The sequence below is a fragment of the Phalacrocorax aristotelis genome, chromosome 2 (assembly GCF_949628215.1).
Source record: "Phalacrocorax aristotelis chromosome 2, bGulAri2.1, whole genome shotgun sequence".
Lineage (NCBI taxonomy): Eukaryota > Metazoa > Chordata > Aves > Suliformes > Phalacrocoracidae > Phalacrocorax > Phalacrocorax aristotelis.
Window position 1 is genome coordinate 86,707,888 of NC_134277.1, and position 24,678 is coordinate 86,732,565.

General features: G+C 39.3%; 1 protein-coding gene across 2 annotated transcripts in view; it reads right to left on the reverse strand.

Moving 5' to 3' along the window:
* Window positions 1-24,678, reverse strand: part of TRIO (trio Rho guanine nucleotide exchange factor) — a 257,022-nt gene that overhangs the window by 146,803 nt on the left and 85,541 nt on the right. For both annotated transcript variants that reach the window (XM_075084262.1, XM_075084261.1), the window contains exons 4-9: window positions 23,479-23,671; window positions 22,330-22,842; window positions 19,109-19,231; window positions 8,453-8,644; window positions 4,995-5,126; window positions 739-969 (exon numbers count right to left, since the gene is read on the reverse strand). In XM_075084262.1, coding sequence (XP_074940363.1) covers window positions 739-969; window positions 4,995-5,126; window positions 8,453-8,644; window positions 19,109-19,231; window positions 22,330-22,842; window positions 23,479-23,671 — 1,384 coding nt within the window. The remainder of the gene's footprint in view (window positions 1-738; window positions 970-4,994; window positions 5,127-8,452; window positions 8,645-19,108; window positions 19,232-22,329; window positions 22,843-23,478; window positions 23,672-24,678) is intronic.

Here is a 24,678-nt window from a genome sequence, read left to right on the forward strand (position 1 = left end):
GAAAACTACTAATGTCCCTGTCAATTGCAGCCTAAGGCAAACATTTTATGTATATTAAAAATCTATCAACAAAGGAATTCTTTACAGCTTTACCTCTTTAAGCTAAAATCATGTCAGAGATATTAATGCCAGTATTTGACTACTAACTTTTATGGATGTCATCATAATAAAAATATGTCAGCTAATAACCATTAATTCAGGAACAGCATCATTGCTGGAAAGGAATCTTATCTGTAATTTTTATACCTCTCTAGTATACTACTCTTAGATTTTAAAGAAACCAGATTAAGTCAATTAATTATCGCTGAGGATTTGAAACTAAAAATTTGTTACAGAATAACACTGTTAATTTTTTGCATGTTACCCCCTACAAGTCTTTGACCCTTCAAGTCCAGAATTTTACCTAGAATGTGAATGTCAGCTTCCAGTACAAGCTCTGGATAGCTGTCTTGAATAAAAAACCTTTTATCATCCCAACTTAAAGTAAATAAAGAAGTTAATTTAAAAAAACAAAACCTGAAGCAGAGCTAACTTGCAAATATAATGTCCACCTGTAACAGCCAATATGCTATGATAACACACAACTTGGAATCAGTCAGTCAATTTCATGCAATTATTCAATTTTTGAATGGAAGAACACAGGGTTTGGCCACCAACACTCACCTGTCAATGCAACCAGCATCAAATCACAGGCTGACAGAGTAGGAAGGCATTTAGACAACATGAAATAAAACCTACCTGTTGAACATCCTGTTGAAAAACACATAGCTGAAGCCGCTGGTGCAAGCGCACCTTTCGATGCTGCCAGATGTTTTCCAGCTGGCGCTGGTGGTGCAGTACTTCATGGATGACATCCAGAACATGATGAACTGCTTTTGAGTAGTTGGCAGAAGCAGTGAGGGAATCAGAACTCCCAGGAGTCAAAGGTCTCTGAAGTTTGTCAAGCAGAGACTTTCCATCTTGGCTCACCTGACCACCAGAAAGGATGAAGAATTACTTGTCTTGCCAAAAGCTTGTTAGAGTATTTTTTCATCCCCCACACCCCCTCCCCATTTTACATATCTTTAAGAACTCTGGGAGCAGGTGATGAAGATCTTTTTATTCCAGGCATGATTACATGCAGCTGTTATAGAGAAAAAATATGTTTATAAAAATACATATTCTCCCTCTATATAAGACAATTTTAAGAAGTAACACTCTTCTAAATAACAGCGTGTCTTTTTGATTTTTCCATTAAAGGAAAAGCATTCTTAAGGTAAAGTGATTTAAAAAAAAAACAAAACAAAACAAAAAAAAAACCCAGGTCAAGCCTAACTTAGAATAAATATTCTTCAGCTCTTTCTCTAGTCAACAAAGTACCTCAAATTAAGCATTCACCCAGAATTATCCTTTCACGAGCACCTCTCTCTTTTCCTATGCTGTAAAAGTGAACAGGTAGGTTACTTTCTATAGGTTAATATTAATATGATAAATACATTTAGACCAACAGATACTAACTTAGGACATGCTTTGATCCAACACGATTTACAATTTCTAAATTATTACTGTTACTGGTAAGCCAAAGGCAAAAGCTTAAACCTGATTATATCACTTAAAACCTTTCCATGCAGCAAAGAAAGATACTTTTCCAAAACGTGTTTAACTATCAATGCTGACAAGAAACATTAGTCATTTCTAATTGCTGTCTTCTCTGATTCAAACCACAGCAAAAATATTCCTCTTTACCTTGCATGCTAATTAAACAACAATAATCCTATCTTATCTGGTCACTGTTAATGTTTAGCACTTGCCAAGGCTGTTGAAAGCACTTTTCATTGCTGTTTAACTATTCTGTCACTTGTAGCATGAAGCTCAGAGAACTGTTACAATTCAGTATCATCCAGTTATCTGTAAATAACTTTTCTAATAGCTCATCTAACAGCCAGGAAAATCTGAAACCACAAGACTGGAGTGTAAACAACAGTCTGAATCCATCAAATCAACACCATGTCAGAAACAGAAGATTTGTCAAGGCCTTCCCCCAGCAGCTATTTTCAACAATTTTCACTAAATCTGGGCACATTTAAAATTTGCTATTCAGTAGTCAAACAGATACAAATGAAAAGTCTTTTCTAATAATTAGTTTATAAGTGGGTTTTTTTCCCAGTTCCAATTTAAGCTTTTTGCTCTTAGTAATAAGTATGAACACAGAGAATGAAGCTCACTTGGATAGTTCCTATAAAGTCAAGTCAGGCAGAAAAAACCATATAGTCCATAGCAGTTATTATGATGATTATTTTCTTTTCTGACTGCAAACCAATTATCTACTACGAGTCATTCAAATCTTTCAAGAAAATGGACTTCAATTACCTATCCCAAGTCCATGAAATTTTTTTTTCGTTTGGGGGGGGAGATTAGTTGTGACAGCCCCTTGATCCGATTAGTTCATTAGCTTTACAAACAAATGATCATGCACATTTTCTCTGAAGTTAACACAGTAAAGTTTTCTTCCTTCCCAGAACATGACTACCTTAAGATTTCAGTGAGATATATAGCTTCATTTATATATATAACTTCATTTGACGCACAGCTACTGGATTTTCAAGCACGCTAGTTATCTAAGCTTGTATGCTAGAAAGTTACTTCTCTAGTAATATACAGTAATTATCCTCAGTAAAATCAGACTGTCTAGTCTCAAAAGCATTTACTCTCTTAAAATTACTGTCTTCCACTTTGCAACCAAGTCGTGTTGTCAAGACATTGTAATCTAAAATGAATGACAAAGTGTTGTAATTTCCAGCGTTATTCTCTCTCTCCACCCACTGTTCATTCATCACAAAATGAAAGGAGCTCCATGCTGTAGCAGAAATGAAGTCATACATCTAATAATGATAAGCAATAGCTCTGTAATATCTTTACACAGAAAGACAACTCCATCAATCTTCAAAAAGGAATTTGTGTTTAAATAAGGCAAAAATAAAGCCTTCTGTCCAGAGGAGGAACACTACTTGTACATACACATACAACTATTATTTCTGCACCAATTCTGGTTGCTAAAGACAAAGCTATTGCTTTACCAGATGGGGAAAAGTAATGACCTGAAATCAGAAGAAAGGCACTTTTTTTTTTTGAGCAGTACCAATGAAGATTTTATTAAAATCTCTAGCTATCCCAAAGTCAAAAGCTACAGCTTTGAAATCCTAAATAAATTTTCAAAGTATTTTCCAAAGCAATTCTATAATCTACCCATCTAATTTATTTTCATTATGCATCACCCGGAAGCAAACAGTATTTAACATAGTAATCCACAGTACTTATTTACACTTAACAGCAGGCTCTCATCCAGTCATATCCCTAATTAAAAAAAAAAAAAAAAAACACCACCACAAAAAAAACCCAATCCAAAACAAACAAGACAAGGCCAAAAAATCCCACTGCTTTAACTTCAATGCTTTATAATCACTATGCCAGACAGCCCTAGCTGCCTTGTTCCTTGCTGCACTCTCATGGAGCATGCACCCCAGATTGCCTCTCTTCACAGAAATCTACTACAAACATGCTATATCTTTGCCCTTTGTTTTACAAAAGGGATCCCCCCAATGAAGAGATTATAGTGAAGAAATCTTCCCACAAAACATGCTCTCGTGAATTGAGTCAGAACACATGTATGTACTAAGATCAGAAGTTATATCACCAAAGGTGTGCTCCAGTATGTCAACAGATCAGTTGCCATAGCAAGGTGGCATATGTCAGGCATGTGTATATCTGTGTGCGTTTTACACAAAAGAACAACTCACATGAACTCTGGACACCTAACTCACAGTAATAAAGTTTATGCAGACCCTAAGATGGCAGGTATTAAAAAACCCAGTTTTGATATACCAACAACAGGACTGATCATCAGCACTAATCCTATCCTCCTTTACTGCCAAATGAAATGTGACCAGATTTATGACTCCGTTGCCCATAAATAGAGCTGGTTCTTCAGAAAGTAGTTTTGTCTTTAATGTATAAATCACAACCATTGTTTCAATCCCACATCACTCCTTTTAAAAGAAGCTGCAAGATCGTTTTTCAAATGCATACTTTTATGCAGCTTTCATGAGACTAGAAACTACTGTATTTAATCCAGAATAACATCAGTCCAATTTAACAGCAAAAATAGTTTTACCCTGTGATAACAACAACTCTAGAAAAAGCAAGCAAGAAAAGCTCAACAAGAAATACAGAAAATATCTAACAGTGAAGTTCATAGCCATGTGATTTCTCACTTCAGCTAACTAAAGCATGTGAGAAAACTCAGTATTTGAAGAAAACCAATAGATTCTTCAGTCATCACTTTCTAGGCCACCTTCAGAATAACAAATAACAATTTTAACTGAAGTTGTAAATACATCTACTACAAATATTAAGAAATATTTTTACTTCATTATGTGCAGAATCCAAGATTAGAGCAGCCGCATAGGATATGCTAAACTTACAACCGCTGACTATGTAGGCACGCTGGCTCATTTATGTGTCTTTGAGGTTGGCAGAACTAAGTATATAACTTCTGGCTTGTTAGGTGACATCCTTTGATGGTTAAGCCTTTTTTGTGAAGCAATTTCAGAGATGGATGTTCAAAACACGCTTAAAGCAATCCATGCCAACAGAATACTTTCCCAAAGAATACCCAGGTAGCTTCCCTTCAATTAAGTGTTTAAACCATAGTATCATACTGGTATTAAAAGGCAGTAATATGCAAATGTAAATTAAAACATACTTAGTACACTGCATGCGTTGTTTGCACCACACATGGTCCCATCCTGCCTTTTAAATTTCCTTCAGAAGATTAAGGGGAGGACTTAACACTCCACTTTCAAACAATACTAGTGAAGTTCAGTATGCTGAAGAAGCCTGGTGCTTGAATTTCAAACTAACGCACTGTGCAACAAGCAATGCCAGTTCATGATCCAAACTTAACATTACACCATTTTATCAAGTCAGCAATGTAAGGAAACAAACAAGACACTTACCTCAGAGTAAGCCAAGGTAATATGCTCATATATCCCTTGATGATGATGGATAGCATCTTCTAAATCTTGCAGTTCTGAGGGAAGCTCCACCTCACCACAGGCTTTACACCATGAGTCCACATTGCTCATGTACTGCAGAGAAAAAACATTCTGTTTGATATTGGGTTCTATCAATAAATACACACACACTGGCAATACACAAAAGGACTGGCATCTGTGTGACAGTGGCTGAAAAGGCTTTTTTTATCGGAAAAATATTTAATGTATTTCTCTCTGAACTGACCAAAAATGAAGCTTATATCAGAATAGAAACAAATAGTCAAGTCTGACTATACTTCTGCTTTTAGTTATGTGAAAGTCTGAGCTGTTCACAGACAGGCAGGCTTAGTTGTATGTTGGCAGCCTTCAGAACCAATTAAACTGTTGGCAATATCGGTGCTTCAGGTTTACTCTTGCTCCTTTTCTTGACTTTACAGCTAAGAAAAAACTTACCTCACCCTGCACCTACCATTTCAGATGCATGAAAGCCAATTAAGGTCTTGTCTACACAAAGAGGTAAAACATGCTACAATTTTCAAGTCCAGACCCTCAGCTCTTACCCATCAACTCCTTGTGCAGATACGCATGGTATCGTGAGGTATCACCTCACCTTTTTTAACTCTTCAGAGAAAACCAAGTTACTTTGCACGCGTGTGCACACGCACACACACACAATGAATTAGTGGTGAACTGTGCATTGAAACACTCCATAGTTGTCTGTTGGAAAGAGATCATCAAGGAGGCAAAGCAGTGTTAGAGCACGGAAAATTCACACCTCAGTCCCCAAAGCACTAACTTCTACACGCAGGGAAGCACTAAATCCATTTGGCAAGCTGCTACAGCAGCAAGCATGTAAGGGATTTACAACTTAAGTGGGGGCCTCTTAGGACTAACAGTGAACTTTGGCTCAAGTCAAGCCTTTCAGGGGAAATTGAGGATATTGCAACAGAACCTCTTCTGCAGACAATTTAAGTTATCTCTAAAGCTTAAGCTGTCTTGACAGACAAGAAAGTGCCATCACAGCTCTATGCACAGCAGAAGTTCTGTCAACTTATTTTTCACAGCTAGGGGGCATGAATTTTATACCCTTGTTATGCTAGGAAAGGAAAGAGGAAAAAAGAACCTGTTTTTCTAGGAGTTTTCATAGCTGTTAAACTTAGTACAGCAAAGCACATGTGGTATCTGTAATCTAAATTTGTCCTTGATTCATGTCAAGGTCAAGTCCCAAAAGGTTTAAGAGACCAAGCTACTTCTCTCATCATACCTGCCTTGATTCCTGGAGCACATGTAGTCTTATGAGGAAAAAGTAATCCACAGACCATTTCTGGTACTCTGTTATTGTTTGAAAGATGGGAAGAAGGGTGATAGAGTATTTAACTCTAAGATACTTACCTAATTCTCATTTCATTAAGGGACAACTTGAAAAATCTCTATGTTAAGCACTGAACATGAAAAGAAGCTCCATGTGGGACCACAGAGCTACACCTCTTGCACCAGTCAGTAGGCACTGATAGCTGTGTGCAGTCTTCACCGTGTCTGACAGTAGGCAGCGACACTTACCTGTCACTCGCAAGGGAACACATGCATTCAAGAAGGGTGTATTATTTCTTTGGCTGCTTATTTTTTAATCACCTTTTTTATATAGGTCAGGCATCACCAATCTCTAAAGGGGTCATTCCTCTCATTCCAAACCCTCCTTCCTTGAACTCACTCTCCACCGTTAATGAAACAGCTAATATATCACAGCCAGTTATCTTACAAAACAACTACGACAATCCATCACAGTTAATCATAAAATGAAAACTGCAGAAGGAGCAATTAAAAAGCAGATTAATCCCAGCAGATGCTGCACTATTTTCTCTCATTCTTCTTTTTCCTTCTGTTTACACTTGCATTTAGTGCTTGAAGAAGGTAATACCAACCCTTACCACAGTTGCTCACCACACACAAACACAAAATTTACTCCCCTACTTCCAAAGAACTTCATTTTATTATGAAAAGGACAGCATTTGAGTCAGGGTATACCTCTCTGGCCACATTTCACTATCTCTCTCCTACGTGCATGGCTGACAGTGCTTAAATGTAAACCAGAATAACCCAAGCAATTAGAAAAACATCAACACTGATAAGGTACCACACTGTATCTATCAAATGCTTCAAGCAGGATGATGACTTTTATACCAGAAGACAATTCCTTCATCTCCTTTTTATGTGGCTTTTCTGTAAAATCTGCCAGAAATGCTTATTATAGTGGCACCAGTTTATAGAGTTTGGTTTACCTGTCCGTAGACAGAGGTAATACACCACCAACATAATGAAAGGCAGTGTGTATTTGCATCTTAATATGTTCACATTTCTAATTTCTGGACATTCACAAAGTTGAATATCTGTGTAGTGGAAATCAGGGAAAAAACTTCTTTAAATACAGTGTGCTGCCTCTATTTCTGCAGCTATCAACTCCCAAGTGGTTCCTTCATTTACTCCAAATGAAAGTTATATCAGACATGAGACCTTTTCTTGGATCCAATTTAGCAAAGCAAATGGAAAGAAAAGTATCTACAGCAGCCATACAGCACACCAGAGCCTCAGTCAGCCATAACCATCCAAGAACCTCTGCTCTCCAAATTCAACAGAGATGTACAGAGCAGACAGGCTACAGTATCAGTGGGTGACTCAACAGCACACACATAGCAACTCCTTCAGAACTGAATTCCCTTCAGGGAAAAACATGCTTTCACCATCAAGACTATTAACTTGGGGATATTTATTCCTATTTCCCCTACATATACCACTTCCCTGGCAGTTCCACACAATTAATGACTTAATTAAAATAGTTGGTATAGGCCTAAAGCTAGATTTTTTTTTAATATAGGAGGAATCCCTTAATGGGATACTAAGTAAACATCTCCCACCACAATTTCAGATTCAGAAGACAATTAATTAACTTCTCATCATTCAGGCCAGTTCAACTTAGTTTTCTATAAGCCATTGCTATGAGTTAAATCAAGGACCGATTGGGATGGAGTGGTGAGGACAATAGAACAAGTAATGATTTCTGGATGTGGGAAAGGCATTATATTGATACTGACTATACTAAATTTTTTCCTTTATTTCTTTTACCTTAAAAGCTTCATACAGTTAAGCATTTATGTCCACTTCATTTTGATTCATATAGCTAATTTGGCTACATTTTATCTTTCATTTGTAGGGGAAAGGCATTTTGTGGACAATAAGGGCAATAGGCTGTCCTGAGGAGAACAAGTTTTTGAGTATCAGCTGAAATTGGCAGAAATGAATGCTCTGCTTTCTTGCTGACTTTTTCAATGGCTCTCTTGTACTTCTGTCTAAATCAAAAGCAAACAGTACAACTTACCATTGCAGCATGGAAACTTTTGTTGGCGCCCTCCCCATTAACTAACCTGTTCAGCTTTCTGATGGAAGATGGAGGACATATCCAGTAACGTGCTACGTTCATCCAAGGCTGCAGCAAACGCCTTCCATTCTTGCTCCAACTGACTAGCAATCTGTTTTATTTGCTGTGAAGCATAATGGCCGGACTCAACCAAGCGATTTGCTACTGACATGATGCGGTTTATGTTTACATACACATTCTATGGAGAAGAAGGAGGGAAAATTAGTAGAAGTTAGCAGACCACTTAAATACAGAGGTATACTTCTATAAAATCCTTCTTTATCAAAGTACTGCTTAATAGACTGGTTTTATATTTGCCAAGTTTGTGCATGTTTAACTTCGGAATCTAGGTGTATAATTTAACAGCCTATCTGCATTATTGACAAGGGAGGACAACTTGAAATTACCAGAGAGTCTGAAGCTAACATTAACGGTCAGCTTAAACAAAGTCATATTGTATGAAGACCCATTATACCAATGAAAAGGGAAAGCTAACCATATTTTGCAACAGCCTCAATAAGAATGTTTACAGACATTCAAGTCAACAAGGCATTCAGATATGCACAATATAGGAAAATCAAAGAACAATTAGTAAGCACTTGATCTATCCACAGTACACATGTGTGCAACATCACTCTACAAATGTTTACATCAACTTCTGAAAGTATTTCTACTTAAGTAACAAAATACAGAACTCTTGTTGTATGGAGTTCAACAGTTCAACTGCCCAGCTCAAAGCAGCTTCAATCAGAGCAGGTTGCTCAGGGGGTTTGAGAGTGTCTGAGAATGGAGAGACCGCGGTCTCTCTGGACAACCTGTTCCAGTGTTTCTTATATTTAAATGGATTTTCTTGTATTTCAACTTGTGCCCACTAGTCCTTGTTCTGTGACTGGATACCATGGAGAAAAGCCTGGTTCTGTCTTCTTTACTCCCTCCCATCAGATATTTTTGTTTTTAAATACGTTAAGATCCCTCCTAAGCATTCCTTTATCCTGGGTAACCAATCCCAGCTCTCTCAGTCTCTCCTTGTACAACACAAGCATGTCATACAGGCACTTCAAAGAAGTTGGTCATGGTGACGTCCCAGAAAGGGAATGAGAGCTTTCCACATAATACTGTCCTGTAGGCATGTCCTAATTTGTGTGTGTACACTTGGAGTAACCCCAGTTCAGCCCTCTTTTGTTCACTACAGCGCCATTACAGCGTCCCTTTTGTACACATCACAGCAGACCCTTTGCTTGCCAACTCAGTCCACCACTTCTCACTTGACTGTTGGTCCTCTTCTCCCCTTCTCCCATCATTCTTACCCTAAAGCTCTTATCAGCTTGTCCAGCCTGCTGGCAAAGATACTTTTGCCTCACTTAGTAGAATAGCAGTCCTTGATCCTCAGAGAGAGGGTCCCATGGTTGTAGAAACCATAAAATCCTGTTGCATAACATCAGCTGTATAAACCTGCAGGATCTATCTACCCTCTCACCAGCAGGACTGAGAAGAAAACCACCTGGGCCCCTATGCCCTTGACCATTGCCTCTGAAGCCATGTAGTCATGATTGAGACTTTCCAGGTCACCAGTCAGTATTGCTCACATGGAGGAGTGGCAGGGGGCAATAGTCTGAGGGCTGGACAAGCTTTGGCTGTCTTTCCACAACATCCCAAATCCAAGCCCCCAGCAAGCAGCAAACTTCCACAGAGAATGAATCAGGTTGGTAGAAGCGGGTCTCTGTTCCTGGCAGAAGGGAGCCTCTCATTACTATCATCGCCTCGTCCTTTTGGTCGTCCTGTGCAGCTCAGACTCAGATGGCACAGATGCTTTATCTGACAGCTTCCAGCTCCTCATCAGCATGAGGTCAGTGAACCCTTTCTGTAGCTGCAAATCTTCAGGTGGAGCAGAAAGAAACCTTCCTCCTCGTGCCAGAAGCCATTATCTTCCAACCTTCATCATCATGGGAGTCTCCACTTCCCAAACAGACAGGTACAGACTTTGCCTGACCCTTCCCCCTTCAGTACAGTTGCTAGTTTGGGCTCTTGAAGCTGCAGAGTGTTGGAAAAGATCTGGTCAATCTCTTCCTCATTATCTCTGATGCTGTGCAGACTGTCATCTCCTCCTGCAACTCCTTTACTTGGTGACACAGATCTTTAATAACTGCACACCTCCCGCGGGCAAAGAAACCATCTCCTGCTGCTGCAGCCTTGGCAAGAGGCCACAGGCATTCCCTGCAACCCCAGACCTGCAGAGCTGTGTTCTCCTTCTGGAGCTCCCTCTGAGTTGAGGCCTCTGATGTTACAGGGATAGTTGGTCCAGCAGTAGCTGGGGACTGTGCCCTGTTGCGCATCACCACCACTGCCAAGGACACAGATGCTGTTCTGTGTGGAGCTGCTGGCCCCTTCTGCATGAACTGCAGCACAAACTGCTGTGTCCATTGGCTACTTCTGTTAGCTGCACTTGTTCTTGCCTATATCCTAAAAGTGTACACGCGGGGCCAAACACCATCACACAGAACATTTGGGAAGAAAACGACAAACACCATTAGAATCTCAACTTTCTGCAGTAAAATATTTTTCCCTCTTATCTGCACAGTGCTTTCTGGAATGCCAGCACACAGGATATGCCAGAGAGCAGGCAGCTACCTGTCAGCAGCAGCATCGCTCGCAACCTTCCCCAATCAACACTGAGGAACTGAGTCCAGCGAGCCAGGGGGGACAGAACCAGCTGCAACAAGCCTCAGTAAAGGCCACAGATCAACAAGTGACAGAAGAACAAAACCTGAAATTGCTGGAAAACTGTACAGTTGTATTCCTGTTGAGAGATGTGATGGGCAGCCTGTGCCAAAATCTGACTATACCCCTGCCAGTAAGAGAGGTCAGGGGAGAACGTTGGCACATGGACACCCAACGCCACGAGACGCTGAGCATCTGAGGTAGAACCACTACCTGTTGACATCAAGCCACTGCCGAGAGCCTGACACTGATTGGGTGGAGTAAGTGTTGCAGTTCCTCCAGGATTCACTGTGCTGATTCATCTGAGCGGTAATTGGCACAGGTCCCTATTAATTATAACTGTATGCACGTATGCAAGCAGGAGCATACCTGAGACCGCCTACACCTCAGCTGGTCTACTTGATGAACTGCGCACAGCAGTGTCATGTTGGCTGTTTTTCCCTCCTGCACAATACTACCTTTTCATTTTTCAGGTTACCCCACACATCTATGCTCTCCAATTAAGCACAGCTGAACAACGGGAAAAGAACAGAACTGCTATTCCCAACAAATTTTAAAAGACTGGAGAGCATTTAGGCATATTAAAGTGTATCTAGCATAAATACAAGACTACTAAATTAATCCAGAAAGCCATTACCTGGTCTCTACGGTGGTGTGAAAAAAACGAAGTGTCAAAAGAGAAAAGAATAAAAGCTATATTATACTGCCATTTGAATTGTTTGTATATCATAACAAAGGAATTTTGGAAATTCTGGAACATCAGTTAGATATGAGGGATGGGGCACCATACATGTGAAGTTAAACAAATAAAGAACGAGCTGTGGTTAAAATGCATTCATTTTCCCATAGTAATATGGCTTCACAAATGTGGAAGAATACCCCCTGCAGCAGTATGAATATGAATTAATATGCTGACAGTTGAGCACTTCCCAAGCTATGTATACCACATTCCTTACCTCAAAAAAAGTAGTCTTATAATAATCTCTATCTTCCCCCACATCATATCCCTCACTACTCAATATATCTACTAAAGGTTTTCGTATTTTAGAATGCAATGACCCAAAAGAAACAGATTTAATTAAGGAGGAAAAGTATCTCCAATAGCAACTCATTACAATTGGACTGTCTTTAACTGATCCTTGAAGGTTAACAAATTTTATTTAATTTTCTAAAAGGACAGGCAGGTCCACTGCCGTTACTATATGACAAATGTATATTTTGTGTGCTGCTTGAGACGCACTATTCCAAGTAAGCTGGTGCTCATTCCCCAGGGACTGATGTTTTATCCATCGCATGGATTTACGCTGGTTAACAACAGCTATCAGGTATTAACTGTTAAAGACTTATTCAGCCATCTCATTTACATCACTGAAACATCTGCAGCTTCTAAATGTGTATCAAATGTCTAAAAAGTGGAAGGCTAAAGTGATACTGCATTTTTTTTTCATTTTGTTGCACATGACTATCGTAACAAAACTAAAAAGGGAACAATTCAGGTTACTGCATTACAGTACGCAGAGTAACCACACAAATGTACTTAGCACAATTATTTTCTCTCTCAGTGCCCTTTAGCCAGAAGCTGAAAAAACACCTTACAATATCTGGAAAGCTCCTCATTGCAGAATTATTCCCCAAAGGGATTATATGTATAAACAAGTATTGCTCAGCAAGGCAACACAGATCGGTAGCCTAACACAAGCTGTAGTGCACTGTATCATTCTTTGGTGTGTACCTGAAAGGCAAGTACACAGGGAAAATATAAGTGACAGCCTGCCAGCTTAACAGAACTTTTATCACACTCAATACCAAATAAAGCTGGCAGATGTCCTGAAGGTTCTATTTTATTTCCTGATTTTCCCAGACCCATTTAGAAAATATTTGTTTAGATCTAAGATTTCTAGCAGTAGTTTTCTGACACAGAGACTATTAAGCATTTGGGGTTTAAAACCACCTCAGTGACATGGTCCATAAGCACCAAAACTGGCACCTCTATACAGACTGTAGTGAGCTTGAACTCTTTCTCTGTGATGGAAGTATTTTAGCAATGGCATTTCCAAATCATCTGCCACTTCACATGCAAATGGCCACCAAGACAAGCGGCAGCACTTATGTATGAAATAACACCTGCTTTAATGATTTAAAATGTTTTCTAACATCTATTCTCACTCTTGTAACAACAGTAAAACCCTCAGTTTGGGAATCCAAACTTCAAAGATGAGGGCTGCAGAATACCTAAAGGTATCACCTGATCTCTTCCCTTGGAAAACAACAAAAAACCCAGACAAACAAACAAAAAACCCACCACATGCACACACACACAAACACCCACCCAGCAACATCCAGACTATAATTAAGGAAAATATTTAACCTGTTCTTCATCTACAAGGATCCTCAAAATATTCTCAGGTAACTATTTAACCATTGCTATCAGCACTGAAATGAGTGAAATGTAATTTTACTTTAACTTTCTGCAAATTTATCATCTCTTTCATACATTTTTCATGGTGGACCTGGGGAATCTTACTGCAAAACTATCTAGTTCAACAAGAACACCACCTTCTTTCCTCTTAGTTTTCACTTACCTTCGTTTTCTCAGAGTAAATGCCCGTGCCCTCAACCTCTCCTTAGAGCCAAGTCATTCTCATCTGTGTTTCCCATTACAACATTAAGTATAGGGATCTAAACTGGACCTAGTTCTCTAGTAGGACCAACTGAATCAGAGCAATTTCTTTACAAATCTTAAGTTCAGCACCCCCAATAAGTATCAAGAGCGAAATAAGACTTGCTGCTTGGCAGTAACGCCACTGTCTATTCCTTTAGTTCATGATCCATTGACATGAATATACTTGCTGTATTAACACCTCACCAGCTTCTTAAAAATCTGTTTATTTGCTTCTTTCTTCTTAAGGGTTGCACATCTAGCCTATGCTATTTTATCTTCTTGACTTTGGAATACTCCTCAGAAGCTGGAAATAGCCTGAACTCATTTTGCCTTTTCAGTCTCTTCTCAGGTTGGTAGCATCCAGACATTGCGTCTAAGCATTAACCATTCTGGCACCAGAAAGATTCCCTTACAGATGTGCACTCAAAAAACATCCTCCCAGCCTGACCAGGATTCACAGCTGTGCATTCCCCGAACTTCAAAAACATCAGAAATCCATGGTTTGCTTAAACTATGGTTATTCAGAACTACAAAAAACTTGACTAAATACATTTTACCTACTCTACTGCCCCATCCCCATTTAAAGTCTTCGTCTTGTCTATTAGGGATGGTTGGACAGATGATGGATTTTTAGCATTTAACTTTTATTTATTTTCAACAGAAAACCCTACCTGAGCAATCTATTAGTTAATTTAAAAAAAAAAACCAAACACACAAACCAAAAAACACAAAACAGACGTTCCCCAAGGCAGAAGAGCTAGGTTACTACTGTTCACCGTTCCGCACAAAGTCTTTTGTGAAAATTCTGCATTTCAAAGTAATCTGAGAAAGAATGCACAATTCACAAACTGTGGTCTTGCTCTCATTTGCTGAAGTCTCTGAGGACCCAAGGCAGTCTAGAATTCACTGGTGCTGAAGTCTAATCTCAAGTGACAACTCTGTATGGTTACAAGAATATATATTTAAAACAAAAACTATCTCAAGAGTGAAACATATCTGTAGTACGAAGGAAGAGGAAAAAGTCACACTAGCTGTCAGCTAAGCTGATTTTACCTCACCTGACCTTCTTAATGTTTTCATTTGTACCAGTCCCTGTGGGTGGATTTGCGCAAGCCATGCCAAGTAAGTCATCTTTGTAACTTTTAAGTCTGTAAACCCAGTGATAGTCAAGCTTTGTGTTCATGCTTTCATTTTAACCTCCCAAAATCCTCACCAGTGCTCTTCTCTGGCACTGCCTTTTTGGATTACATTAATTATTTGATTACTACCTTGATGAAGTGGTTTAGCACATGCAAATAGCCTGTTCTGAGAACATTAATCAACTTAGCAATAGATGTACAATTGGCACAGGACTTTTTGGATTATGGTTAATAAACATAGCTTCTACCGATGGTCCTGTCAGCCCCAAGACAAGAAGTAGTTATAGCATGCCCTTTAATAGCAGCCAGTGTCAGTTTTCTGTAAAGAATGTTTCCTTTTGCCTGCATCACTTTCCAAACATTTTGGCCATCACCAGTGCAGTGAGGGGCATAGTTAAGCTGTAATGAAAGCAAGGCCATTCAGTCTAGGAAGAAGAACAGAAGGTAAAAAAAAAAAAAAATCAAGTAGATAACATCCTCCTCCTCCTCCTCCCCCATATTTCACGACTGCTTTTCTTTCCCTTGTGTCCCACCAGGTGTATGGAAAACATCAGGAAAAAGAGTGGACAGATGCAGAATCAATCTCTCCCACTCTTGCATGCACAACTGACTAATAATCGTATAATGACGGGTACTTTGGTTTTGCAGTTCAGAACTCGACAGATAGGAGTTGCACATACAAAAACTATGAAGCCTTATTTGCAAGTTTCTCCCTTAAAAGGTACTAAAAACTTGTTTTGAGAAGTGAAGCATTGGTTTAGTCACCCAAAGAGGAACTTGGAGCTGAAACCAAGTATTGCTTAACTCAAATAAATCTCAGGACTTGACAATAGCAATTTACTGTTGCTGAAAGCAGGCCTCAAATTGTACTGAAAATCCATCCCCATCCTTAGAGAGGAGAATCACTGAGAGTTTATTTTTCTCTGCAGTTAGGGAACATGGTATCTACTTGCCCTATAAAGACACAGCCTTGACATTTATCAGGGAACTGCCTCTTGAGCGCAGCAATAGCAGGTCACATAACTACACCTGCACATGTGAACCAGCTTTCAGACAGCAGCCTTTCTAGCCACATCAACCTGTGCGTTAAGCAATGGTAACCAAACATATGTCCATCTTCAATGCACATCACTGTACCTATTGCGCTTTTCTCTGGGACAGTTTCATTGCAATGAGAACCAGCCTATGTATTAAGCTTAAGACTTTCATGAACTTATTTCTGTTACCTTGAAGTGCAACCACATGAGCCTATCACATACTGAATGCCCAAGATTCCCAGACATATTGCTTGCCAATGAAACTGCTTAAAGTACTGTTAAATCTCTTCCCCCAATGTATTCTTCACTTTTTTGTTTTAAACAATTTGGTTTAAACTTCCAACTACTTTGTGCTGTAATACTGAAAATCAGATTCTAAAAATGGCAGAAAGCCATTACAAGGAAAAAATGAAATAGTCAGCAAATCCTTTTTGTCCTTGATGTAACCAACTCCTATTCATGACAGGAACTAAGTAGCTTTCACAATGGTTTACATGCAGATGGCACATTTCAGACTAGAAGACCAGATTAAAATTTTGGCATCTCACCCAAAGGCCATCACTCTTTCTCACTCAAGTTTCACATAAGCAGCTGCAGAAGTTGCCCTCCTGCACCTCTCAGAAAGCCAAGCCACTACATGGGAAGGAAGGGGAGATGGGAGAGCCAGCTACCAACAGAGGGTAGCACCTGCTGTGAAGGGAGCACGTGCCCTGTGGCAACCATAGTGCAATGGGAAAAGCAGCTGCAACATCAAGTATCAGGGTTAAGCTGTAAGCACGCGCATGAGTTTGCATTTAGCTGCTTGGGCAGCATTTATGCTTTGAACAGCCCTTTGCCACCTGAAGCGAGTCTAAGGAAATGGCCTGGAAAGCAATGTCTGTTAGGGTCCGATTAGGGCACAACGAAAAGCCTTCAAAATCTCCTGCATATAATAAACCTTATACATACCTGCCACTCTTCCTTCCTCTACCCCATGCAATTGAATAAATTTGCATGGTTGTAGACGGGTTAAAAGTTGAATTCCATCTCTAGTGTTAGAGCATTTACCCAAGACACCTTAAATCAACTGCGATTGCTGAAGAGATACACTGACAGGAACAGTGAACAAATAGTAACTTGTTAAGCACAGAGTGTATGTGGAGAGTGGTCAGGGAGAAGCTGAACAAGCTTGCAGGAGTTAAGATTGCCTGACATTTTTCCAGTTAAAAGCTAATGAAAAATGAGGCCTGCCAAAACTCAATCAGTTCACATCATTTTTTTGTGTCACACTCAGTTTAATCTTCCCCCCGATCTACATATAAGGCTTTTGCAATTTAACCAAATAAAACCCAGAAAACCTGAACACTGCTTAAATCAAAACCAGGGACTGATCGTTTTGAATGTGTATTTTCCTATTCTGTTCCAAAGAACCACCTGGGGGGAGGGGAGGTGGGTGTGTTATGCTACAGAAACACATCGAAAAACTGCAGCTTGTTCTTCCTTGTTTGAATATTTGTACTGTTTAATTTGCCCCAAATTTAAGCTGCTCCTTGCATGCTTCAAGAAATCATTGTACAGGCCGAGAAAAAGCCCTGTGTAATTAAAGCATTTGACTACTACAGGCAAAACAGAGCTAGAGGGATTAAACTGCATTGCTCACGTGCTTCCTCCTGTTGATAGCATCTGAACAGTATGGAAGTAGGAAAAAAAAAAAAGTAATCCAATTTGAAGAAAAAAGGACAATGGCAACTAATACCAAGACAGGCTGACAGAAAAACAATTTAACCTCTAGAGTACAAGCCCCAAGATTGCCTGGAAGTCCATCCAAAATTTCTAAATTCTAAAAGTCATCTCATGTCAATGACACCTACTGTCCTTCCGTTAGTTTCTGCTCTACTTCATGCACAGAGCAATGAGCAACAACGATGTACTCCATAAAGGAGCAATTCCCTGTGCCCATGGAGTGAACCTACACCTTCTAAACCTAAGTCAGTCACATCCATATATAATGTTACATAACTTAGTTACAATGTTCCCCAGCAGTTGCTTTACTCTTTTCAAAAAGCTCATATTGACTTTTATTTTTTAAATTTTTGCAAACACAGCTGAGTTGCAAAAGAAGAAAACGTACTTTCTTCTACTTGGGTCTTCTATTGCCTTAACGCTAGCTATATCATACACAAGAGCTGCCTTGCTAGTCCTTCCATTATTTCAGCAAGATGCATAGCCTAGGTAAGTTTACTTTGCCACTCTCCATAATTAGTAGTCCTGTCCTACAAAAACACCCTCTTGCAAGAGTTGATTGTTTTGACCACACTTTAATGCGGTTCCCATCCTTGGACTGCCAAGGATGTTAATTGCTAACAAGACTGGTAGTGTTTTTCCTTCATTGAGCTGACAGCCAGGGACTGGATTTAGGCCCAGACACCCAAAGTTATTTAAACACCTCCAATCCTCCTAGTGAAAAGGACCTAAAATGTACTTGAGAATTTAGTTAGAACAGGAAATCATGAGACTGAAAATAAGCAGCTTTCACTCACTGCCAGTTGAAATCCCAATTTTTAATTGCAGCCTACTGATCGCTCATCCTAAGATGATATTTAACAAAAAAAGAGTTTGTTTTAGCTCCATTCTGCTGTGCCAGAATTGAGAAGTGTGTCACCTTAAAAATATGGAAAATCATTACACCTGACTCAGCTGTTGATCACTACTTCTCAGAACTTTTTCTCTGAGTTGCAATCTATTCAGAAGGGCCTGAGAGCTATTCCTTTCTGCATGGAGCGCTAAATTCCGTATGACATGTGATTCTCTGAAATTTCCTACAAGACTCAAAAGCAGTACTCAAACACACATCCCAGGTTCTAGAAGTTTGGATGCTTATATTTGGGAATTGCTGAGGTTGTGTCGAATACTGCCATTTGTCAAAATAATTTTGTTGCTTGATCACAGTACCTCTGTACTTGGCTACCTTATATTTCCTCATTTGTGTTTTATAATTTCATTGATCAAATACAAATATGCACTACTTGTAACAGAAGGAATGATTTACATGTATGATTTATGAATTCTACCTTAACATAGAGCAAATAGGCAACGTGTCAGCGCTGTGAAGTGGGGCCTGTTCTTACCATACAGTTCATAGCAAAGTGATTGTGCTGTGTCTGAAGCTCCATCGCGTGGGGGTGACTGGTTCCGATCTCTGTGTAGCTGTTCAGAAACAGACCTTTATTGTGTGTGATCCAGTCAAACATCTAAAAGAAGAATATTAAGGAGGAAAGAAGTCACTAATTTGTTATGGCAGAAATCACAGACAAGTAACATGAGAAGTCTGTGAACACAGAAGACAGAGAGAGTCTAAGGCCATGAAAATTAACACTGGTGCTCTTTGCATTATAAGTTACTGTACATTTTAACCAAATCATTGCTGAAATCTGAATTTTTGGACCAAACAGCTAAGGCTGTTAAATCTTTACTAAAGGTGTTTATCTCAACAGGCTACTGTAAAGCCATAATCATGAAGTCATAAACTTAATTACTACAAAGAAGTCATAGTAAACAAACAGGCTCGGAGCACAGCCCTGAGTTACCAAATTTATACGTTCTCTAGTGACAGCATTTCATGACGTTAGCAGCTTAGTAATTTAGAACGAAAATGGCAATCCATGGAAATTCAATATAAATTCATTCTTGCTGATCAAGTACTTCAGCAGCAAGTTTAATATTTTTAATTCATAACTTTACTGCAGATTTGAAAACAACTTTCTACTACTAAACAAACTATACTTGAGCACAGAATTACACATTACCTTCTTCCAGACAAGTTTAAGGATACTTCTTAAAATACGTTTATTTTGTTTTTTTAAAAAAGTATTTGAATAATCAAACAAACATTAGGAAAAACCTTATCTGACAATGACCATCAATGGAGGTACATAGGTATGTTAGCAGTGGCACTGGAAGACAAAGTTTTTAAAGACCAAGCAACACAGCAAAAGGCTAAGTTTAACACCACCACCACACCCTGGGGGGGCAATTGTCTTGAAAGCTTTGCTATATCTAGGCTCAAAAAACCCCAACTACTCTGGATAAGCTGAAAAGCATTGTTCAGAAAAAAATGGTAGCAATAAACAGTAAGTACTTGTTTGAAGACCTTTATAAATATGCTGGCTAACACCGTAATATTATCAAATCCATTATTCCACCCAGGTACATGGCAAATCAAACTACAAGTAGACCACAATATGGTAAGGACTGTAAACAAAAAAGAAAAAGGTTTAAGAGCTTAGACAACTGATACAGCTGATCACATACTACTTAAATTTTCAGTTTCTTATCTAAAAGTTGGACTAGATGATCCCTGAGGTCCCTTCCAACCTGTGATAGTGTTAGATCGTTATTCAAAACAGACGCTGGTCCTGCTTGTGACCACCTTTCTCCAAGTGGTCTGACTTCTCTGCCTTCAGATACCTACAGGGCAATTCCAATCAGATTCCCTTCCACCTCATCCCTTTTTTGCCTTCTCTTCTCCTGAACTAGCTCAGATTTCTTGTGCAGAGTCATGCAAGTCTCCCCAAATGAACACGTTTATTTCTCCCCATCCAATACCCTTTATTTTTCCAACAAATATCCAGCCCTTTCCCACACCTAAATACACCACGAAGGCATACACTGATGAATCCCTGAGCTATGAAATCTAATCTGGCAAAAGTAGTGAAATGAGGGCTGCAAGTAAATTAAGGCAAGGGCCTTAATCCAAAAGTGAGTAGGGGTACTACACAAACCTTCTTTTTAATCTCTCTGCTGGTTGATGAGACAATAAAAGTCCCAGGTATGCCAGCTGCTGTCAACCCCATTTTGAGGTGCCTAACGTCTCCCTCTATTTTAAAAGAAAGCTGTATTAATTTGATATAGACTTATTCTTGGAACTGGGAACCTAGAAAACACAGATAGGAGCTTTTGCAACCACACGGCAGGACAGAGATCAATCCCACAGACTCAAATACTTCACAAGGAGTTTCTTAATGCCCAAATTATGTAGGCAACTTTTAGATGAGTAAATGAAGAACATATCTTTCAATACCACGTGAGCACAGTCAAAACATATTTTGTTAATGCTGTAATAAAGAATAATTAATGCTATCATTAAATAGCTGAAAGGTTGCTAAAAAGCATTTTGGGCCTGAAAGAGCAATACAAGAACTTGGTTATTTCCCAAATAATTTTATAACTCTAAATTCACTTGACCAGATTTTTTTCTACTCTTTACAGGCCCCTACTATTTTCAGCTATACACATTCAGTAAAGACTTACTTAAAAAAGAAATAAGTTTTTAAAAGTACGATTTAAAACACAGTAGGAAACATTAAGAGTAGTGTAAAGAAAGTCCCTGAGCTGAAATGATGAGGGTAAGGGAAACTACAGGGGAAGAAAAAAAAGGAAGAAGGAGGAAGGAGATTATATATGTTTGCTCTGCTTTTACTCTTACCCATGCATCTGCTTATGACCGCTGCTGGAGAGCAGGATACCAGTTTAACACAGACCTTTGGTCTCATCCAGTTCAATGCCTGAACATAATACTTACATAAAGTATTTTAAGAAATCTGACAAAGACCATACTTACCACTTGACTGCATAGTCTAGTTACTGCTTCTCCCGTAGGAAAACTCCCCACCCTTCCCTAAAGCTATTTGTGCCATGGTAACAAGTCAATAATAAATGATTGCAAAACCATTCTATACGAAAATAGATCTTATTTGAGCTTGTCTAAAAGTGCACTGCCTGCCATATTTCCTCTTCAAATTCCATGACAATCAAGGGCTTTCTCATTTGAAGGGACTGGTTAGCCTGAAATGTTCTGAGATCACTCAGTACCCTGTTAGTGACATATGCACTGTCAAAAGAGATACATCAGTTTTTAGCCTAGGACTTTAAATCCTGCATCAATGAAGCAGTTCCCCATGTCAGCCTCTTCAAACTTTGTTGTCTGCCTGTCACTCAAACGGAGACAGACATAGTCCTTAGTCATCTGTATTTATAAAGTATACAGTGTACACCTTCCCTTGATGCATGCAAACGCATCTGTCTGGAACAGAAACTTACCAAAGCAAAAGCTTTAAAGTCACTGCCACTTAAAATTTTCTTCAGTGAGAGCTACCTGTGTTCTTCACAGCTTAGAATTACTACCCTTTACTCCAGAAGACTAAGAGTCACTCTCAATTAAGAAATCCTTTACTTCTCACTAAAAGGCTAGTGATTAAAGACAAAAATTACTATTTGCAGTTGTCCTTCATACTTCTTTCAAGTCCATCAAGCAGCACCCATTTATACTCACCTCCCCCCAGCCCCTTACCTTTTCAGCATCCTGCTCAAACAGCCTGAGCTGAAAACATTGGTCCAATTTCAGTTTCCGCACATGCCACATCTGATGCAGATGCTGCCGTGTTGAGTGCAGCCTGTCCAGCATGGTGGATACTTTGGGTAAAAGGTTCTGTAAGTCTGCGTTCCCTGACCCAGAGTTCTTTTTGGGAAAGCTATCACTGCTCTGTATCCGCTGGAGCAGCTTTTGTCCTTCCACATCAAGGTCCTCGATAGGGGCCTTTATGACTTTCTTTTTTAATTGTGAATGCTCCTCTATCATATTGCGAGCTCCTTCCAGGTCCTGAGGCATTTCCTTTTTTGACAATATATCTTGCAGTTCCTCCAGTCTGGACAGCATATGGGTTGCATTGCTAATGTAGTCCTCAAAGGCAACTCTGATTTCTATCCATTCCTCATGGTTGTACTCCAAACAGCCATCAAATTCTGGGGTTAGCTGAGAAGGATCAACTACTTTGGTAAGGCCTTCCAAAGACACCATGTTTGTCTAAAAATAAAAATTTATAAAAATGCTGTTACTGAAATGAATTTGAAATTTTCTTTCAAATTTTTGTTTTTCTCTTTGCAAGAGTTGAGCATTTTGCTCATGAAGTCCACATGATTTGACTTTTCTCATACACTTTTCAAATATCAACTCTGATCAGCCTCCTCTCTTGCAGGTATTTCCCCAAATGAGAGAGAGATTTTACTTCTTTCTTACCTCACTACACTTAAGGAGAAAACACCAACCACTCTTTTAACTAGTTTTGTTCAAGTTTTGACTTTGTGTATTCTAAAACGGCAGGAGATAACAGCAAGGCTCAGCTGGCTGCTGTATGCTAGATGCTGGTGATATCACAATTAACACAATGCAGACCAAGACAACAAAGAGATGAAACCTAACTTTTTACTGTTAGGGGGTAAAACCCTAAATCCATCTTTCCCACACTCAGAAAAAGAATATAAATGACAACATGCACTACTACCTAGCCTAAGTAAATGAAGAAAAAGCCCCACTGGCCTAATGTACCCCTCCTCTCACCTAGAACATAATTTATCTGAGAGTTTTGAAGATGCTGATCAGTAGTGACCACACTTAAAACCACAAAATAAATGTAAATTTGTACACCATAGGGGAAATTACCTCAAACTCAAACTTAGAGCTGCCAAAGTTAGTCCTCTGTTTCTGCCAGAAATTGTCCGGCTTGATTATCAGTGCAACATGAATACAGCATGGAAAGGATTCCTGTAAAATCTTCAGCAGAGGCTTTATGGAGTCCCATTTTGACCCACGCATATCTACAATGACGGTGAATCCTCGTTTACATACTTCCTCACTGCAGAAGAAAGAAGAAAAGGTTATCAAGTGTTACAACTTCAAACACAGCACTCTACTGCACCACGCTGCCTAAAGAACGTGGTCTCCTCAGCTAACCATAACACCCTGGGGTCTCAATGTTGACAAGCTGACATGTACAGCAGATCTCACGAACATCTCAGGAAGCTTCTCTCACCCCCGCCAAACTCCTTGTGGGCGATAGCAACAGGTGTAAAGCTGATTTGATAATCTGCCTTTATCTCCTCTTTTTCTTTTTTTTTTTTTCATATTCATGATAATTCATCCTCCTTGTATCTCCTTCGCCTTAAACACACATGAAGCAACATATTGGTGCTTCAGTAAATGGAATTCATTTACAATTCACTCTTCAACAGACACACACTTCAGAAAGGCATGAATATTGTCATCAGTAATGACTGAGCGGATCCTCTAAAATACAGAAAATAGCATACTGTTCTTACCTACCACTTCTGCAACTTTTTTAAACTGTCTCAGATTCAGTCCCATATTATCTGATACTTAAAGAGTCTGTACAGGGCAAAAAACCCTCTATTGACAAGCCCTTCCGTACCAGGATCAATTTCTGGACAGTTAATGGCTAAGAAAGCATTTTATGGCTGTGAAGAAAACCACATCAACCTGTTTCTACAAAATTTGAGCTCAATTTTGCTGTCCAGAAGAAACAGACCTTACACCCAAATTCTCTGGCAACTCTTCTGAGAATGACAGATTTAATTTCTTTTAATCAATACCTTTTGGACACTTAGTGCTTGCTGCTGATCAAAAGCAGCAATTACCACCAACACCAGAAATTTTCATTTTGTTCCAGTAGAATTTGCTACGTGACCTTGTTAACAGGGAAAGGGAAAATACTTCAAAACCAATGCGTCATAGCCAGTGGACTATTACAAGGGGCCAGATGTCCATTGTGTGAGTACATGAGTCGTGTTCAGGGATGTGACTAATGTAAATGCAATTCTGGAGTTTATGTGGTGAGGTTTTCAG